This window comes from Oreochromis aureus, linkage group 10 (genome assembly GCF_013358895.1).
Source record: "Oreochromis aureus strain Israel breed Guangdong linkage group 10, ZZ_aureus, whole genome shotgun sequence".
NCBI classification, from domain to species: Eukaryota; Metazoa; Chordata; class Actinopteri; order Cichliformes; family Cichlidae; genus Oreochromis; species Oreochromis aureus.
In genome coordinates this window covers 16,033,167-16,059,071 of record NC_052951.1, presented here as the reverse complement: position 1 = coordinate 16,059,071, position 25,905 = coordinate 16,033,167, and the positions used below count along the sequence as shown (strand labels likewise).

Here is a 25,905-nt window from a genome sequence, read left to right as displayed (position 1 = left end):
GTCCTTCGTCAGCACCATTGTTTGAATTTTAGGTCTGTGCTTTCTGTAATCCACCTTATGTGCAACATTTTCTGCCTCAGCAAAAACATCTTTTAGCCAACCAAAGAGCAGTATTTTTCTTTCCTAATGTTTACTTCTGCCTGCACTTTGTTTTTAGCCAATTTCTTTAGCAGTGAATAAATCTGACATGCTTGGTTGGGTCCTCAAATCTGGGGAATTAATGGTGTAACAGAAAAGTGCTTGTAATATAAGCAGTAATATAAGCAGTAATTTAAGCGATTGTACAGATTGTGAATAAAATTGCTTGCTCGTTACCTGTTTGTGAGGGGCAAATATTAAGTTCAAATTAAAATGATTGTTTATTTTTAATTAATCAAACACATGCACAGCTCCAACACTTTATTACAGTCTTTTTTTCTTCAGAAGTTTGATACAAAAACTGCCATCAGATCATTATTTGCATGGAAGTGACCCTTGATTCATCAAAATCAAAGCAGTTTCTATAATAGCTGCTGCTTTGAAAGCTCAAACTCTAAATCAATGAGACTAACATCTTTTCTGAGCTCTCATTAGCAATGTCTTGGCTTCCTCTCTCCCTTTTTCCACATTTCCAAAGACAACTTGTTTGATTCTCTTCATTAACCAATACCTAGGCTACTTTAGTTTTCAGTAAATCCTCAAGTGGGGATGAATAGGTAACAGCACTGGGAAATAGTTTACAAATAAAGCACTGAGCTATCAAAAGATCAGCCACACATATAGCTTTATAATTTCATGAATGCTAAATGTTGATCATTTTACCACATACACCAAAACAAGTACCTGCACATACAGATTAATTTAAATGTGTACATTATTCTTTGTTTATTGGTAATTCTCCATGTCTCACAAATTTAAGTGGCGAAAGCTGAGAGTAGAATTTTAGTCTACATTATTTATAAAGCGGAGAATTCTAAGCGCTTAAGATCACAACATTTAAACATATGTAAATGTGCGGTATTCCTCTGGTCAATTTTAACACCAAGACCAGATTCATTTTTTAATTAGTGTTCAATTTGCATATTTCTGTTCATTATGCATCATTAAAGCTAGAACAGGTTTTTCCTTATTTCCATCTTTCTTTTATTCAGATTCTGAGAAGAACATAGTGACACCAAAGTCTTCCTTGTACAGGTCCCAGGTCTTTGGTTTGTGTGGGTTGTCCAGCTCTTCCCTGGGTAAAAACAACCTGAGGACAGTTTAAAGAGAGTGCAAGTCATGATAATACAGTCAAAAGAATACAAAAAAAATGTCTCTGATCTACTGAAATAGAAAAAGAAACACACTTGTTATCTTCTATGAAGGATGTATTGAACCAGAAGTAGAATGGAACATCTTCATATCCTTTCGGGAGACCCTAAGGATGATGAGAACAGATCACGTGAATCTAATTCACAAGCTTTCCTTTAATATGCAGCGGTAAAGGTGAAAAAGTAAGCACTCACTGCACTCGATTCAAACATGACCTTCACATCTCCTTCAACCACAGGCCCATTCTGCAGGCTGATGACTGCTGCGTTATTACCCACATCAGGAAACACCTAACAAACATCAAAAAAGGTTAAAAGGCTAAAACTCTTCAATCTTGTTGTGTGAATTTGTGAGTGTGTGACAGACTTACCGTGCAGTTCTCCTGCTTGGCGCACACACACTCAAACACCAGATCTTTTCTCACAACTATCTTGACCTTGAAATCGCTACCATTACCTTTACCAACACCTGAGCAGGAGTAGAGGGAGAAAAAAAGAAAGCTCATATGTACCACTGTGGGTGGTGCAGCTATAAACAAACATGCTTAGGGTTTTCTGGTTTACCTGCTATGGAGTGGATACGGATGCTTTTAATCCTGAGGCTTTTCGGTGGAGGTAATTGTCTGTTGAGCTTATTCTTCATGATCTCATAGTACCCCACGTACCGGCTCTGCAGGACACAACAACAACAAAACCTTTTAACATATTGTGGCTGTAGGAGGTAGAGCAGGTCATCTACTGATCGGAAGGTTGGTGGTTCGATCCCTGGCTCCCCCTAGTCTGCATGCCAAATATCCTTGGGCAAAATATTAACCCCAAGTTGCTCTGTGATGCATCCATCGGAGTATGAATGTGTGTGAATGGTGGTTAGAAAGCACTTAACAGCATAGAAGATAATGAATGTGGCATGTTGTATAGAGCGCTTTGAGTACTCTGGGAGAGTAGAAAAGAAAAGAATAAGAATCAGTCCATTTACCATTAAAAAAGCAAGTGTTTAGTTTTTGTACATGTAGTCCAACAGGTTGTCTTAAGAAGATGTTGACACCAGAATCCCTTTCATGCTTCTTGGAATTGACTTCACCAGTGCCTAAAACTCTAATATACTTATTCCAAAAGACATTCCTTCACTATTTGTTTTGATGATGGTTGTGAAGAGCGATGTCTCACAGGTAGGCCCAAAATCTCCCACAAATGATTTGTAAGACAGAACCATCTGGCTGTTTCCAAATACTTTCCTAGAAAAGGTTTGGTCAAACCTGGCAACCTTCTCTGGCGATGTTACAAATTTTGGAAAAAAATCCAGTCGCCTCACATGTGAAGAAGGCCGTTGTATTGCTGCCATGCTTTTGTGTTTCTGCCACATGGAGCTGCTAATCACAATGATTAGAGGTTTGTTTTTTTTTAAAGTCACTTTACTTTAGGGTAATCTTAAAATGGAACATTTAAGAATAAATGCCTTCACTACAAAGAGTTTTTGATGACTTGTTGTTACCTGAGAGGGAGTCTCCACCCCCTGAAACTTGGAGCTCTGACTTTTGTCCGTCCTCCGCTCGCCAAAATACTCCAGACTGTCCTTCAGTGCGAAAAGAAACAAATGTAAGGATATAGCCTTGCTTTAAAACACTTATCTATTTACCCTGGTTTGACAAGTAAGTAAGAGAGATGTACCTGTGCACTCTCAAACTGGTCACTGTCAATAAGCCAGGTACACACCATAGTACCAGTGCGTCCTGGGAAAGGGAGCAGTAGAATTCACATTTAGAAAGACGCATATTTTCAAATAAGTTGTTCAATGATAATGAGTCAAGGAGAGCTCACTGACGTTACCTTTCCCTCCTTTACAGTGGATCGCAATGATGTTTTGAGGATCAGCAGACATCCACTCTCTCACGCTCGCTGTGTATTTGAGCATGTCCCTGAAACAATCCAGTACAAGAACACAGAGCTAAGACGGGAAAATACTAATTAGCACTGGAAATTTGATGCAGTTGTGATGCATCTTTTTCCTGGATCCGAGTCATTTATAGAAATCCTTGAAGTCTCAACATTTACAAAATGAGATAATGCTTAAAGGCAGCAAAAAAAAAAAAAAAAAAAAAAAAAAATGTGAGTTCTTCAAATTATGTTCAAGACTGTCAAGCTAATACATCAGTGTCAGTTGTATAGCAAAAGTAATTCCTCTTTGACTTAAATTGCTTCTTATAACCACAAGAAAAAGGTCCAGATTAAAGAAAAGGCCACATATGAAACAGAAGCTGCGCTCACTCCAAGGAGGGGACATTGTGGTCATCAATAAACACCCGTTCAACCCTGTAGTGGAAGAACTGGGGGTCGTAGCCTTTCTCACCTGGAAACAAAAAGAAACTACGCTGTTTTGTAATCCTGCACAAAAGGGCATACAGTGCATGTGAGGAAAGGTGGTGCCAACTTACTGCAAAGATTGTAAACTTTATAATGGCCTTCATGTTTAGTGTCTAGAAACCTTGCCACTTCCTGCACAAAGAGAGAAAAGAGGTCAGTTAAAAGCCAATGGTAACTGTGATTGGGATCATTTTAATCTTTGTCTATGTTATTAATATGTTTGCAAAGTAAAGCAGGTGGTGCATGGTGAAATTAATTTCAAGTCATGTCCGCATCCAAGGCCACTCACACTTACCCTGATTGGATTCCTATAGAAGGCCTGCTTCCCAGAGGAGGGGAAAGACATGGCGATGACACGGTCTACAGAGCGGGTAAAGATGCAAAATAATTTTTTTTTTTTTTAATCTCAAAATGTATTTTCCTGACATGCATATTTTTTAATTCATATAGCATGCAAACACCTGCCTGTGACATAGGTAAGATCAAGGTCAAATCCATCCTTCTGATAACGCCGCTTGTTTTCAGAAATCTGAAAAATAAGCAGTTTTTCCAGTGTTTTCTCTTGATGCCAACCCTAACACTTGTAACTGTCCAGCTGAACTGTTTGTGTCTAGAGTGACGACCTTACCATCCTCCTGGTGACTTTCTCCAGCTCTTTCTTCTGAGCAGCCAATCTGAAAACCCTCACGAGGATTATTATTCTCAAGAAGCGGAGAAATGTCACAACCCTGAAAGGAAAATTGCAAAAGTGAATCATTATTCCAGGTGTTCGAAGTCCAGTGCATTCAAAAGGAGATTATAAAATCTGTAATATGGTCTACGATACTCTATGCAACTACTGCATGTAGCTTAAAACCATATGGTTAAGCTAAACAGTCATTAGACAATCAGCCAAGTCAGTCATTCATTCTCAGATTTTCACCACCAAATAAGAAAATCAAAATACTTTTTTTTTGTGCTTTTGTTTGTAAAGTACAATATCGCTATTTAATTGCACATTTACTGAAAACATTGCTCTATTGCTTTCTTTTGGGAGTAGTTTGTACACATCTATGGAGATCAGTCAGGAATCATAAGAGAAAACAAGTAGGTGGATTATGAGTGTAAATTCCCATATGGAAATGAAATACAAGAAGCTTATAATAGTTTTTTAAATTCAAATATTAAATGTGTTTAATGATATGCACTTTAATGATATGCTCATTAAAGTGGCCCCTTTTGCATTTTTCTTACCCAACACAATGTTTATTTACAGATCATACTTAATTATTTAATTGTTCCTTCCTACTGTATGCCTAGTGTGATGGGAATGCAATGAGCAAACATGTACCTGGGGATAAGGCTGGTACCTGACAGGTCAGAGAAGGTGTAGACCATGGTGACCGCCAGTGTGACTATCACCACGCAGGCGTCTATGATGTTCAGCTTGGAGCTGAAGTACACTTTGAAACTAAAAGGAGGCCAAGATAAGTTGAAAAATGACACAAGTCAATTAGTATACAGCTGGAGAAAGAATCTGCACAGATCATGCAATGAACATATTCAGTGATTTCTCTGACACTCTGATGACTGTGCCATTACATTTCCTAATCCCTAACCCAAAACATTTCCTGTCTGACTTCCTTTTCACAACTTCCTGTTTAATGACAAATCAGACTTGGTTTCTGCTGATTCAAAACTCTGGTGGGAATCACTACTTTAAACATTTCTCTTTCTCACATTAGCACGGAAACAGTTGTGATGTTTACAGATTCAAACTATATTGCGATCCACCGCGTGTCAGCAAAAAATTACCTTTGCAAAAGTAAGTTTTGTCTGATTTGTTAGGCAATCCACTGGCTTCCTCAGAACAGAGGCTATTCTTCCTGAAAGGCTGGCTCATGCACATGACTTCTTACTCACAACCGGGTGTTACAGAGGTGCAGAAAACAACAACTAGACTCCCACAAGCATTTCTCACTCACCCCTCCACATAGACACGCAGGAGGACATCGGCAAGGAAGAAGAAAGAGATGGTGAGGGACACAGCCTCTAATGCATTTCCAGCATCTCTACTCTTGGCTGGCAGTGAGAGATCCACAATCACCAGCACAAAGTCCACTATGATCAGTATTACTCCAAATATACTGGAAAGAAAGACATGCAAATGATAATAAAAAAATCCACTTAATTAAAAACACAACCAGGTAGGGGTGTACCCGTTTCCAATTTGCAAAAAATCTGCTCACCGAAAGCCAAAGGACATGACAAACGGGGCTATTTTTTTCCGAAGATTGCTGCAAAACAGGGGACAGGGTTATATGTGCCTGTATGTAGAGCTGAAGGGTTATGCAAATTGGATCTCTTTAAACTTACTAGTACAGTGTGTCTGGTAGTGCACTCTCCTCCTTTCCATCATCAATCTCTACTTTAGCATTCTCCATCTTTGTAATGTTTCTGAGAAGACAGATAGAGATTACATACAAAGACACACAAATATTTGTATTTATTTGCTATATAGAGAGAGATAAATAAATAAAAACCTCACCCATTTACACTTGAGTCTGAGCCTGGGTTAAAGTACACAGAGGACATGATGCTTCTGTTTCCTTTCTCTTTTTGTCCTGAACGTGGAGTTTCTGCATTTGGACACAAAAGCGTGATAAGATTGAGTGCACCCTGTTCAGCGTGATGCTACGTGGTTACAATGTGGAAACAAATGAGTGAAGAGTGCATAAACTTTGTGTCATCGTCCTAAAACGCTGCATTTCTTCAAACCAGTCTCTCACACATTTCCCGGTGCTACCTGCAGGATGCAGGAGTCCACAGCGCGTCCCTAAATCACTACATTCAGCTGCAGCACGTACAAACAAACTGCTCAAGAAAGGAATCGCTCATTATGTTTACCTCTGGGTAAATTTTAACAAAATTTCACCGCCCGGTCCACAGTCTGTGTGATCACCATTCACTGTCCTGTTGCTTTCCTTGCAGCGTTGACGCGTTCACAACAAATCAGACCCCCAAAAAGCCCAACTAAACTAAACTCCCTCCGCCTGCTTACCGTCGGGACTGTCATTCGTCAAATTATACGAGACTTCGTCTTGTGACTTCTCCCGGGGACAAAGGAAGACGGCTCAAAGGTTAACCGGGTGGATTTTTTTCTATCCATCCACTATTCCTCATCGTTTTTGCAAACGTAGCGGTTTCGAACTTCCTGGAGCTCAGTAGAAAAAAAGAAAAAACAGGAGGAAAAAATGGCCTTTCCCTCCTCCTTACTCTTTATTCATATTTCCTCCTCAGCTTACTTTGACTCAAAAACAGAGTCTGACGGTAACCCTTCTGCACAGACGTATTTAAACCGCCGATAGTTACTAAACTAGCCCAACGGGCTGCCTAATTTGGAACATCTGGTTTTAATAGACTGGGCAAAAACGAAATAGTACATTCCTGCCTTTTGCGTCATTGTTTATTTTTTTGTTTTTTTTGTCAAATTAATTCATGATATTTGGGTATTATATTCAGAAAAATAAAAATAAAAAAGTAAAAATAAAAATAAAATAAAATAAATAGAAAACACAAAATACCACAACTGCTCCCTTTAGGGGTCGCCACGGCGCATCGTCTGCCTCCATCTGACCCATTTCCCTTGCATCATCTTCTATTACAACAACCCTCTGCATGTTTACTTCATCCGTAAACCTCATTTATCGTCTTCCCATTTTCCTCCTTAGCAGCAAAAACGTGCACGTGCAACTTAAAGCAAACCGCATATTTATCAGTAATATCCAACAAGTAATGCAGAGGGAGCCCTTTTGCAGCACACGCTGACTTCCTACACTACAGTTTGCACCTTTCCTGTGTTTTATACCACTGCATATTAAAAATGTGTAAATATTAGTGCTTTCGACCATTGCTAGCGGGAGTTTTGTGCCCCGGGTAATATTCACCCGGATGCTCTGCTGTTTATGAAATTACTAAGAAATCATATTGGATTACTTTATTGCACGAATTAGTGTTTGAAGTAGGACATTACGAAAAATAGAATGCATTTTGTTAGGAATAATTGTCTCCTCCCCAATACATCACTGTGTTATATTTAAAAGGCAAACCCCACAAGCAGCACTTCTGGTATGTAAAGAATGGAGCTCTTTCAACATTTTCGGTCAGTGAAGCTATTTGCAGCTCTGGGATCAGCTCTACTTTCAAAACAATGCGATGGTTTATGAAGGAGAAAGCACAAAACTGACCTGAGTTCAGTGTTTGGCGAGACCGTTCTAGTCCGAATCCTCTAATGTGGACCATGCAGAACTAGCCCAGCCTATAAATAATACTGACAAATTTCAGGGGAAGAGAACACTGAACCTGAAGAAAACAAGGGGAGCTTTGTGAAATGAAGGTAAGGCTTGTGGCTTCGAGATTCTTCAGGTGTTAAAAAAAAAGCATTTAAAGTTTTGGATAACTTTTTGATTTTTCTTAAAGTTTTAATCTAAATTGTCTTGTTTATTTTAGAAAATGTGGTTTTTCCTAAAAGTCATGCCAGTGTTGCTGTTCTTGACTCTGCTGTGCCCAGTCTTGGTCTCCTCTTCACAGCTGTCTGTATGTATCTACTCTGTAACAAATGTTTTCCTTTATTTTTGTATTGACTGTGAAAACTGAAAATGTATGCCTTAAATGGTGTTTTTTCTAGATGTGTAGAAAAAAACTGTGATGCATTACTTACTGCTTCCTCTGTTTGTTATCAGAATAAAAACAGAGGTATTTTTTCCTTCCTTATTTTAAGGCTATAGACTCGTGCGGGCCTGAGTTTGCTGTTCTCAAGCGCAGCATAAGGAAACTGGAAAATAGTCTTTTGATCAGAAAATGGCAGGTTGAGCACTTGCAGACGCACAAATACTTCCGTCCTTTTCAGCCTGCTGCGTCTAACAGCAAACCTCAGGCTGATTCAGACCCCGATTCTGGTTTAAACCACAACAAGAGCGCAGCTCTAGATGGACTGGATATGACGCTTACTAAACCACTTCCACCGGCAGGCAATTTAATTGTTTATGATAAAGGTAAGTAAGTGCACTATGTTTGGTGCAAATGTACAATGCATGACGCATTTTTCTATTTCTAATTCACTGAGTTTTGCACATGCACAGCTATTTTTTACTTGACATGCAACACAAAGTCAAAATGTCAATGTAAGAACATTAATCAGCAATCTCTGAAGCATTTATTTTGTCTTTCTTCTAGATTGTTCTGAACTGTTCGACAGACAGAGACCATCAAGCGGTTTCTACCGCATAAGACCCAAATTAGACCAGGAGCCCTTTTTAGTTTACTGTGACATGGATGATGGAGGAGGGTGGACAGTGTTTCAAAAACGCCGGCATGGAAGAGTTGACTTTCACAGGTAATTGTGCAGAAGAAGTAGCCCACAGCCCACAGGGGGGAAGATCCCACAGCCTGTCTAAAATCTAGTATGATGCTGATAAAGCTTATGGGGTTTTCTGTTTGAAGTCAACTGCCAGCCTAATTCTCATTTCAGAGACTGGGTGGACTACAGAGATGGCTTTGGCGACTTCAAACTGTGGAATGATGAGTTTTGGTTGGGCAATGAACATATTTACTCTCTGCTCTCAGAAGGTCAGCAGGTCACGTTATGCACTAATGCTTCACATTAGACACCCAGTATGTGTTTTTTCATTCATATGTTGCATATGGATTTTAAATAGTTCTATTTCCTGTCTTATTAGCTTCTCCTTTACCAACTTTACTTTGTGTCTTTTTTGTGCTAAAGGTAAGAACCTTGTGAAGATCGATCTTGTGGATTGGGATGGAGAGAGAAGCTATGCGTTTTATGACAACTTCAGGATCACCAATGAGGCTGTGAGAAAAACACTTTGTGTAGCTTTTCCTTAGAATCATAATTATAACGATCCTCCCAGGAAACATTGTTCTAATGCCCATTCCAGGATAAATATCGTCTTCAGTATGGGCAGTACAGTGGGTCAGCGGGAGATGCTCTCAGTGGAAGCAGGGGTGTGGTGGAGCAGTGGTCTTCTTGCCTCAGTGGCATGCAGTTCAGCACCAGGGATCAGGTTTGTCACACATCTGTCAAAACCATTACCACTCCAAGATGGCAAGTTGATGTTTCACAGCACATCTAATAGACTACTGATGTGCAAATGATGAATGTGAAAACACTGATGCTGGTGGTTGACAGGATAACGACCGGTACCTCCAGGGAAGCTGTGCCCAGGAGAATAAAGCAGGTTGGTGGTACAACAGGTGAGGCTGTCACCCACCCTTTCTGCTCCATGAGTCTACATCACTTCTAATGTGATTATGAAGTTTGTGTCTCTTCACCGGGTTTTGTAATTTGGAAAATTTACCTTTGACATTGTGCCCTTAACTTCTGATCTACAGATGTCATGCAGCCAACTTAAATGGAAAATTCTATCGCAGAGGGAAGTACAAAGCCGAGTATGATGACGGTATTGTGTGGGGGACCTGGAAAGGCCTTTGGTATTCACTTAGACACACCACCATGAAGGTGCGGCCTCTGGTTTTCCTGGACGCCGTTGGCAGTGGAGCGGGCGAAATTTAAAAACCTAAAGGCTGTAAAACAAGAGCAAACATTCTTTGCCATGTTTTAATTTCTCCCTTTGCGATTTTTTAAAAGATTTTATCAAATATCAGTAATACCATATTGTATCCATTTCTTTCTGTAAAGTGTCTATTAACCAAACATTAAAATAAACAGCATTTCATCCATAACCTCTCTGATGTTCATTTGATTGTCCTCAAGCATAGTTACAATTGATACAACTGTGTAATTTTCATTACATATTTGACACTGCTTAGATCTCACATTAAACAGTGAACCCTAGTGTAGCTGGTGCCGTTTCAGTATAGGCAGCACTATAAAAGAAACACATATAGCAATGTGGAAATAAAACTAGAACATTATCTAGGTCTAGGTATTGATTTTACGAGTGCATTTAGATAATGTGACAGGTTTATTGTACCAGCTGTTGAAGTACAGAGCAGAAATGTATTTCCAAAGTGTGTTAAAAATCTCAGCAATGGCATACAGTGAATTAAATAAAACTTTACCAATTCACAAAGTCAGTAATAATATTACAAAATATCAAAACAAACCTTAAAAAATTCTAAAAAAGTCTAAAATAAGAACTTTAAAAGATAAAAACATATAGAGATAAATCCGTAACATTACAATACATAGGTGGGTACACAGACGTAGGGTGAAGGGCAAAGGATAAATGTAATTATCAGTGGCAGTTTTTCTCAGCTGTAGTTTGTGATCTACTCCTCCTCCCATACATATGACGAGGACAGATCTAGATCCAGCATCTTTTGTTCTGCCTCGCTCAGCTTGTAGGGAGAGCCATCGCTACTGCTGTACTCCTCAGTCACGGGCAGAGAGTGGCAGCGACCTTTCCTCTGCTCTGAGGATGAAGCAGTAAAACTGGAGCTGCGCTTGCGCCCCTTGGCTGCAGAGTAGGACTGAGCCTCCTTTAATTTCCGGGCCAGGATGTTCCTCTGAATTGGTGAGGGTCCACGACGGTTCCAGTTCTGTTCAGCCCGATCCAAACTCAACTGGTTCACTCCCTGAGAACTAACAGGTGCTGCGGCGGGACCCCCGATCCCTGAAACTTGCTCACTGTTCTTTCTCCTCTCTGCTGTGCTATTAAAGTCAGATTTACCCTGTGTCCCAGATGCTGAAATTGTGTTTGTGTTGGTTCCTGCATGTTTGATTTCATTAATGTGCGAAAGCGCTGGTTTCTCTGTCCAGGGCTTCCTCCCGTCACTTTTCTGGAGTCTGGATCTAGCCCACTCTGAAGCCCCATGCTCTGGAATTGGGTAAGAGCGATATGGCTGTCTCTCCCACTCTCCTTTGCTCCAACAGCTTCCTTCGGGAAGAGTCCGAGATCCCACCTGGAAAAGACATAACGGTTAAACTCAACCATTCATGGCACTAAAATGTTTTACAGCAATAGTAAATAAATAAACAAAATAAAAAATAAATAAAAGTCATCTTAAAGGGTATATAAGTTACCTGGGTCAGGCTTCTTTCTCTGAACTGTCTGGACTGTGCGGACGACGGTAGCTGAGGTTTGGCATCATTAAAACTGGAAGTCCGTCGGAAATTTGGATTCTTATGATAAGAGTTTCCCATTGCTGCATGTCCTTCTTCTCTGAAACCTGTTAGCCCAGTCCTCTCTACCATCTCTACCCAGTCAGCAGTGCGGTCATGCCACTTGGAGCTGCTCCTACTTGCGTGAGCAGCAACAGGAGGACCTATGATCAGTTCCACTCTAGGACTCAGTCTGTCTGGTGTGGCCCTAAAAGTCTGTGGTAGTGGTTCAGAAAAGGGAGCTGCAATGTGAAAGTTCTTGAGTTTAGAATCACCCTGTAGACCTAAAGGGGAGGCAGAATGAGCAAATCCAATCGGTGTAGGAATGGGAGAGATGGTGGGTGAAGCAGATGTGTCTACAACAGTGTCATGGACAGGGCTCGAAGAGACATGGTACAGCTGTGTAGCCTCCTTTAAGCCCTTCTTCTTCATCTCTTTCAACTGTTGTTGTGCCAATTTGTACCTAGGCAAAAAATAGTTTCCGGTTTATTGTGTGTGTTTTTTTAATAGCTAGTGACAGAAAGAATACATCTGGGATAGAATATTATACATTTTAAAACATACCCAAATATTGGTGGAAACACCTTCTGGCCAGTGGGAGATAGCCTTTCCGGGTCCTGTGGGAGTGGTATCACCATGGTCTGTGAGAGAGGTTGACTTCCCAAGAAAGCCCCATCTTTTTGGGCTGCAGCCACACCCATGCCCCCTGAAGGGCTGTGAACATCAGACAGGCTGGGTCTTTGTAGGCTGTGCCCACAGATGGAGGCCTCATCTGAGAGCTTGCGCCCTCCAGGAGAATGCATGGAGCTTTTCCGCACAGAGCTGCACTGAGGGCTCTGGCAAAATTTTCTCCACACAGTCACCACAACAGTAGCCATAATCACAGCCAGGCAAAGGGAGATACCAACTACCACAATCATGTTACCGCCCAAGGGTGCAGCTCCAACCGGTGCAGGTGGGAGAGATGGAGAAGGAGCTGGTACCACTGGGACATAAAGAAAAACAACATTTGGACACAAAACTAAAGACAAAAAGCTTTAATCTAAGATACTGGAGAATAGAAATAGCAAGTTAGGGGTAAACAAACTCACCGACACAATCCTCTAGTGAACACAGGGACTGCTCCTTGATCATGCCAGTGCACTGCATCCCTCGCACACCTGAGGGCAGTAAACACTCACGCACTCGTTCCCTCACCCCTTCTCCACAGCTCACGCTGCACACACTCCACGGCTGCCATGGCCCCCATGACTCTGCAGGATGCAAGGAAAGTGTTAAAACACGATAAAGCAGATTAGTAGTTTAAAAGCTTTAACTCTGCATTGCTACATAAATTTCCTCCACTCCAATACACCAAAAACACACAGGCTAAACAATCTCACCTGCACTTTTGTAAGCCACCAGACACGTCTGTGCTGGACTGGGCGAGCGGCTGTAGTTGAAAACAAAGCGAAAGCAGTACTTATTCCTTCCCGGGTAAAACACTGAGCAGTTGAATTCAGTTTCATTCTCTCCATGAGTCAGCCAGTTAAAGGCCAACGGGGGAGAAGTGGGCTCCTCTGGTCTGAACCCCATCACTGCAGATGAAGCAGCATCGCTATACAGTAATACTTTCCCATTGATGTGAGCACAGGGTGGGGTGATCAATTTAACAGTCATAGTCCCCTCACAGCCACTCTTGTAAGCATTGGCATTTTCCACTAGCAACTTATAGGAGAAGATACGGGACAGGTAGAGCGGTCCAGAGCTCTTCACCTCCTGTGCTGTGTGAGGAGACCGTAGAGCAACTCTTATGAAATCTCTGTCTGTGAAAGGGAAGGCACAGGACAGTTCAACACTCTGAGAACGGAGGGGTTTGATTGGGATTCGGGTGAGGGCTCGGACCTTGTTGATGCTGTTATGACCTATTTGGTTGTACTCCACATAGCTGACTTCTAGTGAGAGAGCAGAATCAATGCCGCTGGAACAAGCCTGAAAGTGTTCATTAGTGGATATCCCAACCTGAAGAGAAACAACAGAAGAGAAGTATGAAAATTATTTATGGTCATTGTTTTACAGCAGTATATACTGAAATGTTGTTTTTATTGCCTGAAAGGATCCCGAGTGGTTCCCAGCTCTCTCCACAGCAATATGAAAGGTTGGCCAATGGACTTGTAGTTCTGAACTCCACCACCAGGTAGTGCTCTCTATGCTACTGCCCTCTGTGCTATTAGTAGGGAAAACAGTGGAGATGCTGGTTTGTCTCAGCAGGAACCGGAAAGTTCCTGCGTACAGGAAGCAGGAGCAGTTGAACTCCACCCTGCCAGCCGGTTGATTGTTGTGGAGAGTCTTGGTCAGAACAGTGGTGTTGCTTTCCGTGTTGACCAGAGATAGGCTCCTGCTCCGGATGGTGCTGCTGTTGGATTTTATGCTGAAGTCCACAAATACGCTGCTGTTGCTTAGGGCAGAATGCAAGGAGGGCCAGATATTGAGCCCTGCAAAAGCTGCAGGAAAGAAAACACACAAGTAGATGTGAGGAAGACAGAGAAAAGAAAGAGAAAATGTTACACGTTGTTCTACAAATGGTGAATACACCTCCTCAATATGTCCACAATGGATAAAATTAAGTCTGGTTGTCGTTAACCATTAATGTATTTTTTAAAAATCCTGCTTTTCCAAGCATGCAAGCAACGTTTTACTGTACCTAAAGGTTGTTTCTGGTTCCATTTTGTTAGGTAAATCAATCAGATTGATATGCTAAGTGTGAATTAATATTTGTGGCTGTTTAAAAAATACTAGGAATTTATGGGTCTGTTCATTTTTTATGGTAATTTTACAAATTTTAGAAGGTTTTCTAGTAAAACTTGGCTTCAATTGTGAGTTTATAAAGTGTCAGTTTTGACAACACATTGTAACCATAATTTATAACAACGTGTCCTGTGTGTAATTATAACACTTTTATAAACCTCTTATACATTTCCCTTATCCAACATCAGATACATTGCCCAAACAACCACAAAGTATAGTTTTTGCTCAGAACGACAAAACAAGTTCAGTGGAGTCCACATTAAATCCAAAGCAGTAAAGTATAGATATCAAACAGACAAAAAGTTAAACATGTTTGAGTATATAAGCCAAGAATCAGGGTGCTATTAGTGGGGGGAAAAGCACTAGTAGCATGTTATTTTAAGAGCTATTGTGCTCTGTATTGTGTAAATCCTGTTGTTGGGACCTCACATCCTCACAAAGGAAAGCGGGTGTCTGAAGAGGCCACGCATTAGCCTCGTTCAGCAGTCAATTAAAATGCACTAAGATGATAGATTTGTAGAAACTCACCATATCCAATGAGCACTAGCAGGAAGGACAGCAGTGAGACAGCCTGTGGCATTCCGATACCTGTGCCTCCTTTTTCTCCTACACCACATGACCGTCCTATTCCACCATCACAACGCTGTGAAAAGCTTTAAATGATCATAGAATGATCATAAAAATCATAGAACAATAAACAAAAAAAAAAAACCAAGAAGATAATCCACAGAGAAGTAGTAGATAGCAGTTAAGTGTGTGTACAAGAAGCTGTGCGCTCTTCTGCATGTATGGAAAACAGGAAGGCTAGAGTATGAACAGTGAACATGACTTTTCTGAATTTACACTGGCGTCTTCCTCTTCCTTTCATCTTCACAATGGGTATGGGGAGCTGCCACCATCACACAAGAGAGGTTTCAAAAAAAAAGGAGGGGAGGGGGCTTTGTTCATCACAAACATGTAGTAGGCTGAAGCCAAACACTTGTCTGATTTGGTCTATATACATATAAACAGATCATTTCAGACTTTTGAAGTCAGAGCAGAATCAGAACATTTACTACTAGTTATTATTTCCATCATAAAGTCAGCCAAACTTCCAAGCAAATACAAAGTTAAGGTGGAGCCTGGTGTTTGCTTGTTTTTAACCCCGTGCTCATACTGTGTAGCTCATTTGGGTGAATATTTTCAGGATATGACTGGTTTTTAATCCGCGAATAAACACAGCCTTTGTGTGCGCAATACCTTCTAATTAGTGAATCTAAACCTGGATTTTCAGTCTAGATTAGCATGCATGGTGCTTTACATAGCGAGTCTAACCCTTTACTGTTTTGTGTAGTGCAGTCTGATTAAATCAAATTGTACTCACGTGTCTTGAAGACTCAGAAAAGTATGGTTCCTCGGCGCTTTCCCTCGCACAGCACCCACAGTAACTGTCCCTCCATGTGCTCGTAGCGAATTTCTTCTGCCAGATAAGCTGCTAATAAATTTCACTGACAGTCAGGGGGACAAGTATGACAGCCCCACGAGCGCTCCGGAGGCGCGCGCTGGGGTTCAGAGCGCGTGAAAGAGATCCGCTCAGTAAGGTCAACAGGAGGGCGTATTATGTTTGCGACAAACTCCCTTTTCCTCTCAGAATTTAGACACGCAGTTTAACGGTTTAAGACTTAAGTCTTAAATATTATCTGCCTTGAAGCTTCCATTTAAGAAGATATTTAAAAAATAAACAAGTTTTGCGTCCAAAACGACTCTCGCCCTTTTTATTCCTGCCTGAAATTAATAACAGGTAAAATGAAGCAGTAAGAAGTGGAACTGGTTCTAACGTGCTTTAGCTCTGGGAAATTTCATGCTAGACGAAAAAAAAAGCACAAATGAAAGATACCTTTCCTGCTCTGGCAGTTTAAGGATCGCATTGCATTAAGTCTATCATTCCAAAGATCGATATCAGTTTTAACAGGCGCCCGGATCATCAAAACATTTAAGAGGCAGTGCCGCAGGAAAAATATGTGAAATTCAACATAGGGATCTGTAGTTCAATCCTTTATGTGACAGTGTGAGAAAAAAATGTAACATTTTAATCAGTATTGTATAGTAAACTATATATGTCGTTTTTCTATGATTAACCAATTAGAGAGTTTAAAAAATAAAAATACACCAAATCATGAATTATGCAGAATGCAGCACTGTAGCCGTAGTCAATCACTCCATCTCACTGTAAGAGCAACGGGACCCATGTCGTGCGGTAAAATGTTCTGTAATGTTCAAACTTCACTATTGTGCACGCACCCCCAATTATGAGAATCAGACCTGCCTCGGCTCGGCTCTCGAGACTTCCTGAACCAGTTGTATTCATCTATCAATAAGCGGGCCACATGGCAGGGTAATCTAATCAACTCTGCAGACCTTCATTCTTCCTCTGGCGAGAGTCCACACAGAACAGGAAACCTCTCTGGAGATGAAACGTTCACGGTCACAATGGGAACAATGAACTTTTCTTATTCTGTTTGTTAAAATACTTTATGGTGACAACAGAAGGTATGGGCAGAAATCTGTGCCATCAGAAACTGAATTTGAATAAGTTAAATTTGAATTTGAATTACTCGGATTGAATCTGAATTGTAACTTGAATGAAAGCTTTTGAAAACTGAATTTGAATTAGTCTAATTTGAAATTGAATTTATGGTTTGAAAATGAATTGATTTGCTTTGAAACTGCATTTTATCCTTTAAAAATTCAGCTCTCGAATAATTTCAGATTCACTTCTCACCATTCAGTTTCAGTTCTACAATTCAATTTCAGTTCCAAAATTCAGTTTTTGGGACTTACATCCGGTTCCGGTTCAAGCGCAGATTAATAGAACTACAGACTGATAGCGTTACTGACGGAATCTACAGCGTCTTGAGCTGAATTAAGACTTCAGAAGTCATTCGTCATGTCGAATGACCAGCGGATAAACTCTCAGGTTGGTAATAAATGTATTACATGTATAAGAACAAGTGTCATGTTAACAATTGATAGCCGACAGTAACCTTTATGCTTATTGTAGCTGCTAGCTAAAAACGCTAATTTAGCGTAGTTTGCCCTGAATTCAGCTTTGACAAACAAATATGATCGACTGTTTTAGTAGAATTCCAAAGTTGTCATCTGGTACCCTGTCAGAGCCCTGTATGCTTGCAGAGACCCCTACAGTAGGGAAACATGCAAAACGGTGTCCAAACCTTTGTATTTGAGCTTTATTTATGTCTTACACAGCACCCCAACTCTTTAGCTAACTTAATAACTTTAGCTAAAGTGAATAGTTAGTCTAATTCATTAGTGCAGCATTACTGGATCACCTGTTTGAAGTGATATAATATGATATACAACTATCACTGTGTTTAACTACCATAATAATTCTTAGGGTACTGAGTGCATGCTTATTAGTTGTTTTTTAAACATACTGCTCCATTGCTATGTTTGACAGGCTGAAGTTGTCGGGTCACCTCCTAAATCGACCATCTTTTACAGGTGTTTTGTGCCAGAAATGGAGTGTCCACTGAAGACTGAAGATACTGAATCTCTCACGCCGTGCCATTGATCCCTCTTGTGCCTTCATCTAGACAAGAGACATTAACTTAACCACTCTCACATGCTCTGTACCTACATCACCTTCCCTGATAGTCGTAGCTTGGCTCATCTGAGGGTGAAATTATAAGAATGTGTTATTTTGCAAAGTGCTCTCTAGGGTTCCTAAATAAAATATGGCATTGAGGTCATTTCTTTTGAATTAATCCTTCTTCTGAAATATAAGAACCTCTCCTGGTTTAAATGGCACTTTCTGTTCCTTACTTCCTGTTCCACTCCCAAACCCAAATAGATGCTGACAAGCTGACACCGTAATATGGAAGAGGGAGAGAAGCTGGAAAGGACTACTACAAATAAACCCAATGCCTAACAATGAAAATGTAAAATAAGAACAATAATAATAATAATAAAGATAAAAGATGAAGTAACAAGTTTTTTTGTTTTTTGTTTATTCCAAATGATCATCCAGATGTCTGTGACATGTGATGACAAACACCATAATGGAAGGCCTTTGTCATCACATGCTTAAACTCATCATATATTTTTGCATATGCTGAACAGGCAGTCAGACATGCTGTAACTGTGGGGTAGAAAACTGCATAAACACCATACGGCAGGGGTCTCAAACTCCAGTCCTCGAGGGCATGGAAAAGTTGCATGACACCGCCCTCGAGGACTGAGTTTGAGACCCCTGTCATATTCCATATGACAGGTGTGGTTGAACTTCATGAAGACTCTGAAGTTTCTCTTCTCTTCTGGCAGGACAGGAATGTCGCCTTGTCCTGTGAGCCACCGTAAGGATGTAATTAGAGTAGAACTGGAGTGTCACCGGCCTCAGGCTCTTCACCTTTTCAAAGACAAAGCAGTCATTTAGATAAAATATTCGATATTGTTTACCTGTAAATGCACAAAGAGAATTTAGAAATGTAGTTATTGTCAAGAGTGAACAAGCACTGATAGTGTAATTTACAGCTGTGGCCAAACGTTTAGAGAATGAGAAGTGTTGTTTGTTTATTTACAAAGTTTGCTGTGTCAGTGATAGTTGTATATCATATTATATCACTTCAAACAGAGGTGATCCAGTAATGCTGCACTAATTAATTAGACTAACTATTCACTTTAGCTGAAGTTATTAAGTTAGCTAAAGAGTTGGGATGCTGTGTAAGACATAAATAAAGCTCAAATACAAAGGTTTGGACACCGTTTTGCATGTTTCCCTACTGTAGGGGTCTCTGCAAGCATACAGGGCTCTGACAGGGTACAAGATGACAACTTTGGAATTCTACCAGAAACAGTCGATCATATTTGTTTGTCAAAGCTGAATTCAGGGCAAACCACGCTAAATTAGCGTTTTTAGCTAGCAGCTACAATAAGCATAAAGGTTACTGTACGGCTATCAATTGTTAACATGACGCTTGTATACATGTAATACATTTATTACCAACCTGAGAGTTTATCCGCTGGTCATTCGACATGACGAATGACTTCTGAAGTCTTAATTCAGCTCAAGACGCTGTAGATTCCGTCAGTAACGCTATCAGTCTGTAGTTCTATTAATCTGCGCTGAACGGAAACGGATGTAAGTCCCAAAAACTGAATTTTGGAACTGAAATTGAATTGTAGAACTGAAACTGAATGGTGAGAAGTGAATCTGAAATTATTCGAGAGCTGAATTTTAAAGGATAAAATGCAGTTTCAAAGCAAATCAATTCATTTTCAAACCATAAATTCAATTTCAAATTAGACTAATTCAAATTCAGTTTTCAAAAGCTTTCATTCAAGTTACAATTCAGATTCAATCCGAGTAATTCAAATTCAAGTTTAACTTATTCAAATTCAGTTTCTGATGGCACAGATTTCTGCCCATACCAGAAGCACCATTCTAACACTACTTGTTGCTTATTGCCATAGGCTCCTCATTCATATGTAGTTACATGCTATATTACATAATATAGGTGGATATGATAAAGTATTGTTTTGAAAGATTTGTTGTGCCAGTTGATCGCGCCCTTACCTTTCAGTTTTGACTTCAAAACACGCACTCTGGTATTTGTCTAGCACAACTTTCCTCTGAACTGGGATTGAGTATTGCTCACACGCACTGTGTGAACTGGATTGACAGGAGACGTGACACGCATTTTAGTCTGTCTTGTCTGGTCTTGAATTTACCCAAAGCTATTACACTCACAGGAGCGTTTACTGGGAAAGGGACAGGAACTGATGTTGATGGACTAAATTAAATGACCAACAAAAGATGCAATGTGGAGTAGGTCATTTGGATTAATTGAAACCTGGACATCTACGTCAGCAGGGAATGCTACAGTCCCTAACCACTTATATATTTTAGTCTGGAAAATGTCATTAGTGATGGTATTTTTCATAACAGAATGCTTTGGTTGCATTGACAAGGTATAGCCTGACTTTTCCAGAATGAGTACACTGTGAATGAAAACAAAGTATAAAACATAAAGTGCAGTTTTCCAAAAAGCATTTATTACCAAACACACCTGATGGTCACTCTACCAACGAGAGTGGACCTGAAACTCGAAACATTTTGAAAACAGTCCAGTATCGCTCGTAGTTCTAGATAAAAACATATCTAAAGGTGGATTCACAGTGCTCTATTATAATCAGAACACCAAATGGATACATACATTGGATACATACATAATGGCATGAAAAGTACAGCAGGTTCCTTTTTGCACCTGTAGAGGTCAGCTGATTTTTTTTTTTTTTTTTTAAAGAAATCATCTGTTTCTATATTCCACCTCAATTGTAAACAGGTCAAAATAGGTTTGGGTAGAATCTCAAACCCTCAACAGAGTCATCTCTACAAAGGTGTCCCATCTTCTCAGCCAGCAACAACCTGGACATGAGGAGTGAAGAAGGCAAATAAATTACAACATGACAAACTGCAGCAACAAAGAACTACAAAATATGAGACACAGATGAGTATTTCACGCTTCTACACCATGACGATAAAGTAAAACTGACTGACATGATGTGCTAACTTACCGCTCTTTTGACAGAAGAACAGAGAGACCCAAGAGCTTTGCAAACTCCTCTGCAGTCAAGGAACCTTTCTCTGACACCTGTCCAAGACAGGAAGAGATACAGAATCGGTTATAAATGTATCGGTTTTCTCTTAACCTTCAGAAAACGTGTAGTTGAACGCTTGTTCACACTTGTTGGAGCAGTGTCTGTACTGCACAGATTAATTACAACCTGGTCACAGCTTTGAACTGTTCTTGGTTAGAAGAAAGCAATTGCTACTTATTCACCTTTGTTTTCTGTTGTGAAATAACTGTCTGTTGACTGAAATCAACTTAGTTTAATGCAATCCATAAATCAGTATCATAGATTAGATTACCTAGTGAAGTCATTTAAAGGAGTAGCCAACTTAGCCATTTAGTATTTTCCTAGCAATAACAAGGTTAGACAACTTGCAGTAATTTCCCTGAAGTTGGTAGGCCAGCCTGGTAAAACACGGGGACTCAGGGGTTGGCGGGTTGTTGTGGTGTGGTGTATTTGCGGCTGGCAGCTTGAGAGCTGCAGCCGTGTGTAATAAAATGGCTCAAAACTGTCACCAGTGGGCTCGCCGTGTCTCATTCGCACCACAATAGAATTATACATTTTTGTGCTATAACAAAGAGTTCATGTTAAGTCTATGCTGTGCTGGGAGAAGATCATTTGCTGACATCAGTGGACTGAGTTTTTAAGCTTACTCTAGCCAGTGTTTTACACTAGCTTGCAGTGTGGCAGTAAAGGGAAGAACTGAGTAGAGTCTAACCAATATCAGAGTTTTTAGACCAATACCAATACCGATATTTGATAATTTAAAAATCTGATATACTGTCCAGTATTTTTAAATTTTCTGTCAGACACTCAAAACATAAACAGATTTCCCTAACATTTGTTATCTGTAGCTATTAATTTACTTGTTGGCCCAATTCTGGTCCGATCAGCTGTTTGTTGTGTTTGTGGTTCCAAACACATCGCAGAACGCTCTCTGGTGAACGAACTGTGAAAGCTCAACACTCATGACATGGTTGAATAGTGTTTCTTCTGTCTCGTCTTTAGTTAAAAAAAAAAAATCAATTATCAGCCATTATAAATGCTGACACTGATAGATCAGCAAATAGCCAATATTCCCAATATCGCCACAACAGCTCATCTGGCTCCATCTCAACCTCTCCACTAACGCCCTCATACAGAAGTACAGTCCTCATCTAGGCAGCCTATCATATGCTTTCTCTACAGCCACACACAGTCCTTCTGATTTTCTCTATAATTCTCTATCAGGACTAAAATGTAAACATCCCATCTGTAGTGCCCTTTTTTTGCTTCCTGATTCATCAGCTCCTTCCATCTTAGCACACCCTCTTCACTTTTTAGCACATTTTCCATCTTTATCCTTAATTAGCCTAACCTGCTGCACATCCTTTCCAGCTTGGCCTCTCTGTCTAGCCAATATATACAAGTCATTTTCCCCTTCCTTTGTGTCCAGCCTCACATAGAACCTACTTTTCCTTTGGCACCTCTCTCATTGCCATATGCTCCCAATACTCCTGTCCACTTTCTTTATTTCCTTGACTATCCCAGTTTTTTCTTTGTTAACCTCTTCCTTTTCATGACAAAACTCAAGCCAAGTCCTTTAAATAGACACCAGCCCACATACTGTTATGTGCAAATACAAGGTTGTTACACGTAAACTGCTTTACATTCCAATTCACAGCACCTTTAAATTATTTAGATCATTTTGATAAGTAGTGGAATGTGATGTTTAGTCACCCTAAAGCATGATAATGTCACAGACTATATTATGACTGTAACAGTTAAAGCTTACATTGTCCAGTGCTGAGGCTATCATTTCCTCTTCACTGTGAGACTGCAGCTGGACCACCATCACTCCGCTATCAAACACACGCAACCTACACACAAGATGAGATATGAGAAAAAAGGGGTTAAGTGTGCATGTAAGGAATAGAGACCATTTTTAGGGTTTTGGGCTGTTTTATTAAATAATATAGACAGCTATAGCAACTAGCTTGTAGTGCTGGGATCAACTTTGTACGCAAACAGTAAAACAAGCCAGTTTTTTTTTTTCTGAAACTGAGAAGTAACAGGAAATGACAGCTGCTGGCCTGGACAGCCCTTCAATCAACAGGAAGCCTGGCAGGAAGAGTCTGGCCTTTGTGAAGTAGGCACCAATCTAGCACTATAGTAACATAGCCTGTCTCTATTCAAATTAATTTAGTGCACACCTAATTTAAATAGAATACAAAGAGAAATGCAACTCAAACTCACCTCAACGGGAGCTTCAATGACTCAAACATTTTGCACGCATTCACCAAATCTTCTGGGGATAACAGCTATGGAAAGAGGAAGAAAAATAACCAAAGACTTTTGTGTGTAGTGTGGAAGTACAAATTTCTATGTTGTGTTACAGTTATGAGTGCATTTTCGAAGCATTACCTCCATCCCTCTAGCACGGTTGACGAGACAGTACACCTCTGTGAGAGCCATCATACCTCCACGTTCCTGTGAGAGTGGGAGTGGGAGAAAGAACGTGAGAGAAACAGGATCATGAAGAGAATAAAATAAAAGCAACTAACTAAATATGAAAGGTATCTCTTTCTTTCTGTTTCTTGCACACAGAAACAGAAAAAAACCCACCTCCAGAGGGGCCTGCAGCATATCTCCCAGTTGCTTAGCCAATTGCATGTGATAATGTGTACCGGATCCATGCGTTTCTCTGGTAACAGGGTTAGCAATACCCATGCTCAAGAGGTATGCCTTAAACCGTATTGTCTATAGAATAAAACATGAGAATAAATAAAAACAAGCTGCTAAAAAAGTAATTTTAGAGTAACAATTTTCTAAAACGCTAAGGTAACCGTATCATGCGATAAAACGTGTTGTGTTAAATTTGTACATCAGATCTGAGATGAGATGATTCTGTAAGATGTGAGGAGGATTATGGTACAGTGACTTGAAAGTACACATATTATCCTTTTATGTTTCTGTCTCATCATGTTGGCAAACTCTTTACCTCATCTTCTGTTATGTCTCCCTGCTTGTCTTTGATCTTGTTGGCTATAGATCTGGAGAGCTCCACCATCTCTTTGGCCTGTTAGGAAGAGAATCATGAAGAAAATCCCACTAAGGAAATGAGTTTTACACAGCTCTGCTATTTATGATTATATAAATTTACACATATGTCAATGGATAACTTAAAGTTTCCCTAATTCTGTTATAAATCAGCAACTATAGAAACATGTAAACATGCAAATGAGAGCTTCCTTACCTTCACCATCAGCTTACTGAGGTCCTCAAAGGCCTGAAAAGCAGAGACTGAATGGGTAATGGCTTTCAAAATTGTTGACAATTAAATAAACCACAAAACTTCATGGCTGCAGATATAATTTACATGTCATTCCACAGCAAACCCCCCACCCCTGTAGCTGGATATAAAACATACTTCCTAACTTTAAACCCCATTTTTTTAAAGGCTATACTTGCCATGTATTTATATCTGTGTCATTTGGATTAAATCTGTATTTTTAAATATTGATATATCATAATGTATTCAACAGAGGTTATATAAACAACTTTCCAGTTGCCTTCCAGAGTGTCACAGTGGCTGTGGTCAACTTGCTTTGCAATACCGTCCAATGTTGACAAGTTTTTACAGAATAAAAAAAAAATAATAAAAAAAAAAAATAGAAAGTCCAAAGCCAAACCAAATTTATTTTAAAATATATTCACAGTTAATTTAGTCAAAATGGCTTTGGTTAAATACAAGACCTCAGCTAAGGGTTTCAAGGAGATGGTGATGGATTTTATACATAACTATAACTCTGCATCAGAGAGAGTATACCATAATTCCAGTTCTGGCACATTTCTCACTGTTTATTTTTCCCCCATTACCTCAGAAATGTTTTTGTCTGTTTCTTTCCTCTTCTCCTCGATCTTCCTCTCAATGCCAACAATCCCCACTGCACGTGTCTTTCCTGCCTACATGACCACAAAGGAAAAGAAAAAACACACAATCAAGTTAAACACCGACAATATGTCTCAAAGGACAAGGAAAGACAAAAACAAACAAAAGAAATCCAGGAGGGAACTCTTTATGGTCAGTTGTTGTTATGGTACATAAGTGAATTTTACTGACCATTATACTGTTCAACAAAAAATTAAGTAATGTACTTTTAGGAGACACATGACCTAATGCAAGTGGAATGACTTCTTGCACTAATTTCTGCGAAACACTAAATCTAATTTGATGCATATAGATACTTAAAAAAAAAACATTGGAAAAGTCAAAATGTCAGGCAGTAGTTCTTACTAATTGTTAAAAACTGAAAGGTACAAGAATTAAGTGCCAACACTGCCCTCGTGTGGAACATATCTTACACTGACAGTGGCTCCAACCTTCATTTTATCATATACTGAACTGTTACGGTACATGGAAGTTGCGTGTATACGCTGGTGAGTGAAAACAATGTGCCACCTACACCTAAAAATCCCCATAAACATAATAGAGCACAAAGGACAGATGGTTATCAGTGAGGAAACACGGGGTGCTCTTTTGTTTCTAACCTGAGATCCAGTTCCTGTGGGGATGGGCTGTGAAACTGGTGTATTCTCCCACCTTTTCTTGGTCATCTCTTCAGTGAGCCTCCTGTAAAACTGCAAGGAAAAACAACAAAACAAAGCCATGTCAGTTCTAAGTCATCAAAAAAAAAAAGCAGTACAAAAAGTGAAAATGAGGAAGTTGAATCACTA

General features: G+C 39.9%; 4 protein-coding genes across 7 annotated transcripts in view; 1 reads left to right on the top strand and 3 right to left on the bottom strand.

The window, feature by feature from the left end:
• Positions 1 to 384: 384 nt before the first annotated feature.
• tpte (transmembrane phosphatase with tensin homology) lies at positions 385 to 7,357 on the bottom strand. Of its 3 annotated transcripts, none has more exons than XM_039618879.1 (19): positions 7,214 to 7,357; positions 6,178 to 6,268; positions 6,006 to 6,086; positions 5,879 to 5,926; positions 5,615 to 5,776; positions 4,981 to 5,100; positions 4,279 to 4,378; positions 4,116 to 4,179; positions 3,946 to 4,010; positions 3,722 to 3,782; positions 3,555 to 3,636; positions 3,117 to 3,205; positions 2,958 to 3,019; positions 2,782 to 2,862; positions 1,854 to 1,959; positions 1,661 to 1,758; positions 1,485 to 1,580; positions 1,326 to 1,396; positions 385 to 1,228 (listed from the first exon to the last, which is right to left on the bottom strand). In XM_039618879.1, exons 2-19 carry the CDS (start codon positions 6,222 to 6,224, stop codon positions 1,123 to 1,125), a joined length of 1,539 nt encoding a protein of 512 aa, XP_039474813.1. In that variant the 5' UTR covers positions 6,225 to 6,268; positions 7,214 to 7,357; the 3' UTR covers positions 385 to 1,122. The 3 variants fall into 3 exon arrangements, with proteins under 3 accessions (XP_039474813.1, XP_031610003.2, XP_031610006.2); XM_031754143.2 differs by lacking the exon at positions 7,214 to 7,357 and adding an exon at positions 6,691 to 7,010; XM_031754146.2 differs by lacking the exon at positions 7,214 to 7,357 and adding an exon at positions 6,537 to 6,684.
• A 397-nt stretch (positions 7,358 to 7,754) lies between these two features.
• On the top strand, positions 7,755 to 10,391 carry fgl1b (fibrinogen like 1B). The gene is made up of 9 exons (XM_031754153.2): positions 7,755 to 8,025; positions 8,139 to 8,225; positions 8,410 to 8,683; positions 8,865 to 9,024; positions 9,160 to 9,257; positions 9,412 to 9,500; positions 9,587 to 9,712; positions 9,838 to 9,902; positions 10,041 to 10,391. The coding sequence occupies exons 1-9, from the start codon at positions 8,020 to 8,022 to the stop codon at positions 10,219 to 10,221; spliced, it is 1,086 nt and encodes a 361-aa protein (XP_031610013.2). The 5' UTR covers positions 7,755 to 8,019; the 3' UTR covers positions 10,222 to 10,391.
• Positions 10,392 to 10,620: 229 nt separating this feature from the next.
• Positions 10,621 to 16,352, bottom strand: LOC116331454 (thrombospondin type-1 domain-containing protein 1). 2 transcript variants are annotated; one of them, XM_031754140.2, is made up of 8 exons: positions 15,923 to 16,352; positions 15,088 to 15,212; positions 13,861 to 14,255; positions 13,155 to 13,773; positions 12,864 to 13,025; positions 12,337 to 12,757; positions 11,695 to 12,235; positions 10,621 to 11,573 (listed from the first exon to the last, which is right to left on the bottom strand). In XM_031754140.2, exons 2-8 carry the CDS (start codon positions 15,137 to 15,139, stop codon positions 10,941 to 10,943), a joined length of 2,823 nt encoding a protein of 940 aa, XP_031610000.2. In that variant the 5' UTR covers positions 15,140 to 15,212; positions 15,923 to 16,352; the 3' UTR covers positions 10,621 to 10,940. The 2 variants fall into 2 exon arrangements, with proteins under 2 accessions (XP_031610000.2, XP_039474625.1); XM_039618691.1 differs by having other exon boundaries at positions 15,088 to 16,352.
• A 4,236-nt stretch (positions 16,353 to 20,588) lies between these two features.
• vps36 (vacuolar protein sorting 36 homolog) overlaps positions 20,589 to 25,905 on the bottom strand; it is a 9,603-nt gene continuing 4,286 nt past the window's right edge. Inside the window, exons 5-14 of the mRNA XM_039618757.1 lie at positions 25,720 to 25,846; positions 25,048 to 25,134; positions 24,425 to 24,457; positions 24,170 to 24,247; positions 23,794 to 23,928; positions 23,593 to 23,658; positions 23,425 to 23,489; positions 22,964 to 23,048; positions 21,133 to 21,209; positions 20,589 to 20,983 (exon numbers count right to left, since the gene is read on the bottom strand). Of these exons, the coding sequence (XP_039474691.1) occupies positions 20,902 to 20,983; positions 21,133 to 21,209; positions 22,964 to 23,048; positions 23,425 to 23,489; positions 23,593 to 23,658; positions 23,794 to 23,928; positions 24,170 to 24,247; positions 24,425 to 24,457; positions 25,048 to 25,134; positions 25,720 to 25,846 (835 nt within the window). The 3' untranslated portion in view covers positions 20,589 to 20,901. The remainder of the gene's footprint in view (positions 20,984 to 21,132; positions 21,210 to 22,963; positions 23,049 to 23,424; positions 23,490 to 23,592; positions 23,659 to 23,793; positions 23,929 to 24,169; positions 24,248 to 24,424; positions 24,458 to 25,047; positions 25,135 to 25,719; positions 25,847 to 25,905) is intronic.

Bases quoted from the DNA above. Each gene is read 5' to 3' on its own strand.
- LOC116331454 (XM_039618691.1), bottom strand. From the start codon at position 15,139: ATGCCACAGGCTGTCTCACTGCTGTCCTTCCTGCTAGTGCTCATTGGA. The intron at 13,026-13,154 runs GTGAGATTGTTT...TGCATCCTGCAG, and splicing joins GGTGGCTTACAAAAGTGCAG to AGTCATGGGGGCCATGGCAG. The intron at 12,758-12,863 runs GTGAGTTTGTTT...TTTATGTCCCAG, and splicing joins TTCACTAGAGGATTGTGTCG to TGGTACCAGCTCCTTCTCCA.
- fgl1b (XM_031754153.2), top strand. The intron at 9,501-9,586 runs GTGAGAAAAACA...TGCCCATTCCAG, and splicing joins TCAGGATCACCAATGAGGCT to GATAAATATCGTCTTCAGTA. The intron at 9,713-9,837 runs GTTTGTCACACA...GGTGGTTGACAG, and splicing joins AGTTCAGCACCAGGGATCAG to GATAACGACCGGTACCTCCA.
- tpte (XM_039618879.1), bottom strand. From the start codon at position 6,224: ATGTCCTCTGTGTACTTTAACCCAGGCTCAGACTCAAGTGTAAATGG. The intron at 2,863-2,957 runs GTACATCTCTCT...TTCGCACTGAAG, and splicing joins ACCAGTTTGAGAGTGCACAG to GACAGTCTGGAGTATTTTGG. The intron at 1,397-1,484 runs GTGAGTGCTTAC...CATCATCCTTAG, and splicing joins TCATGTTTGAATCGAGTGCA to GGTCTCCCGAAAGGATATGA.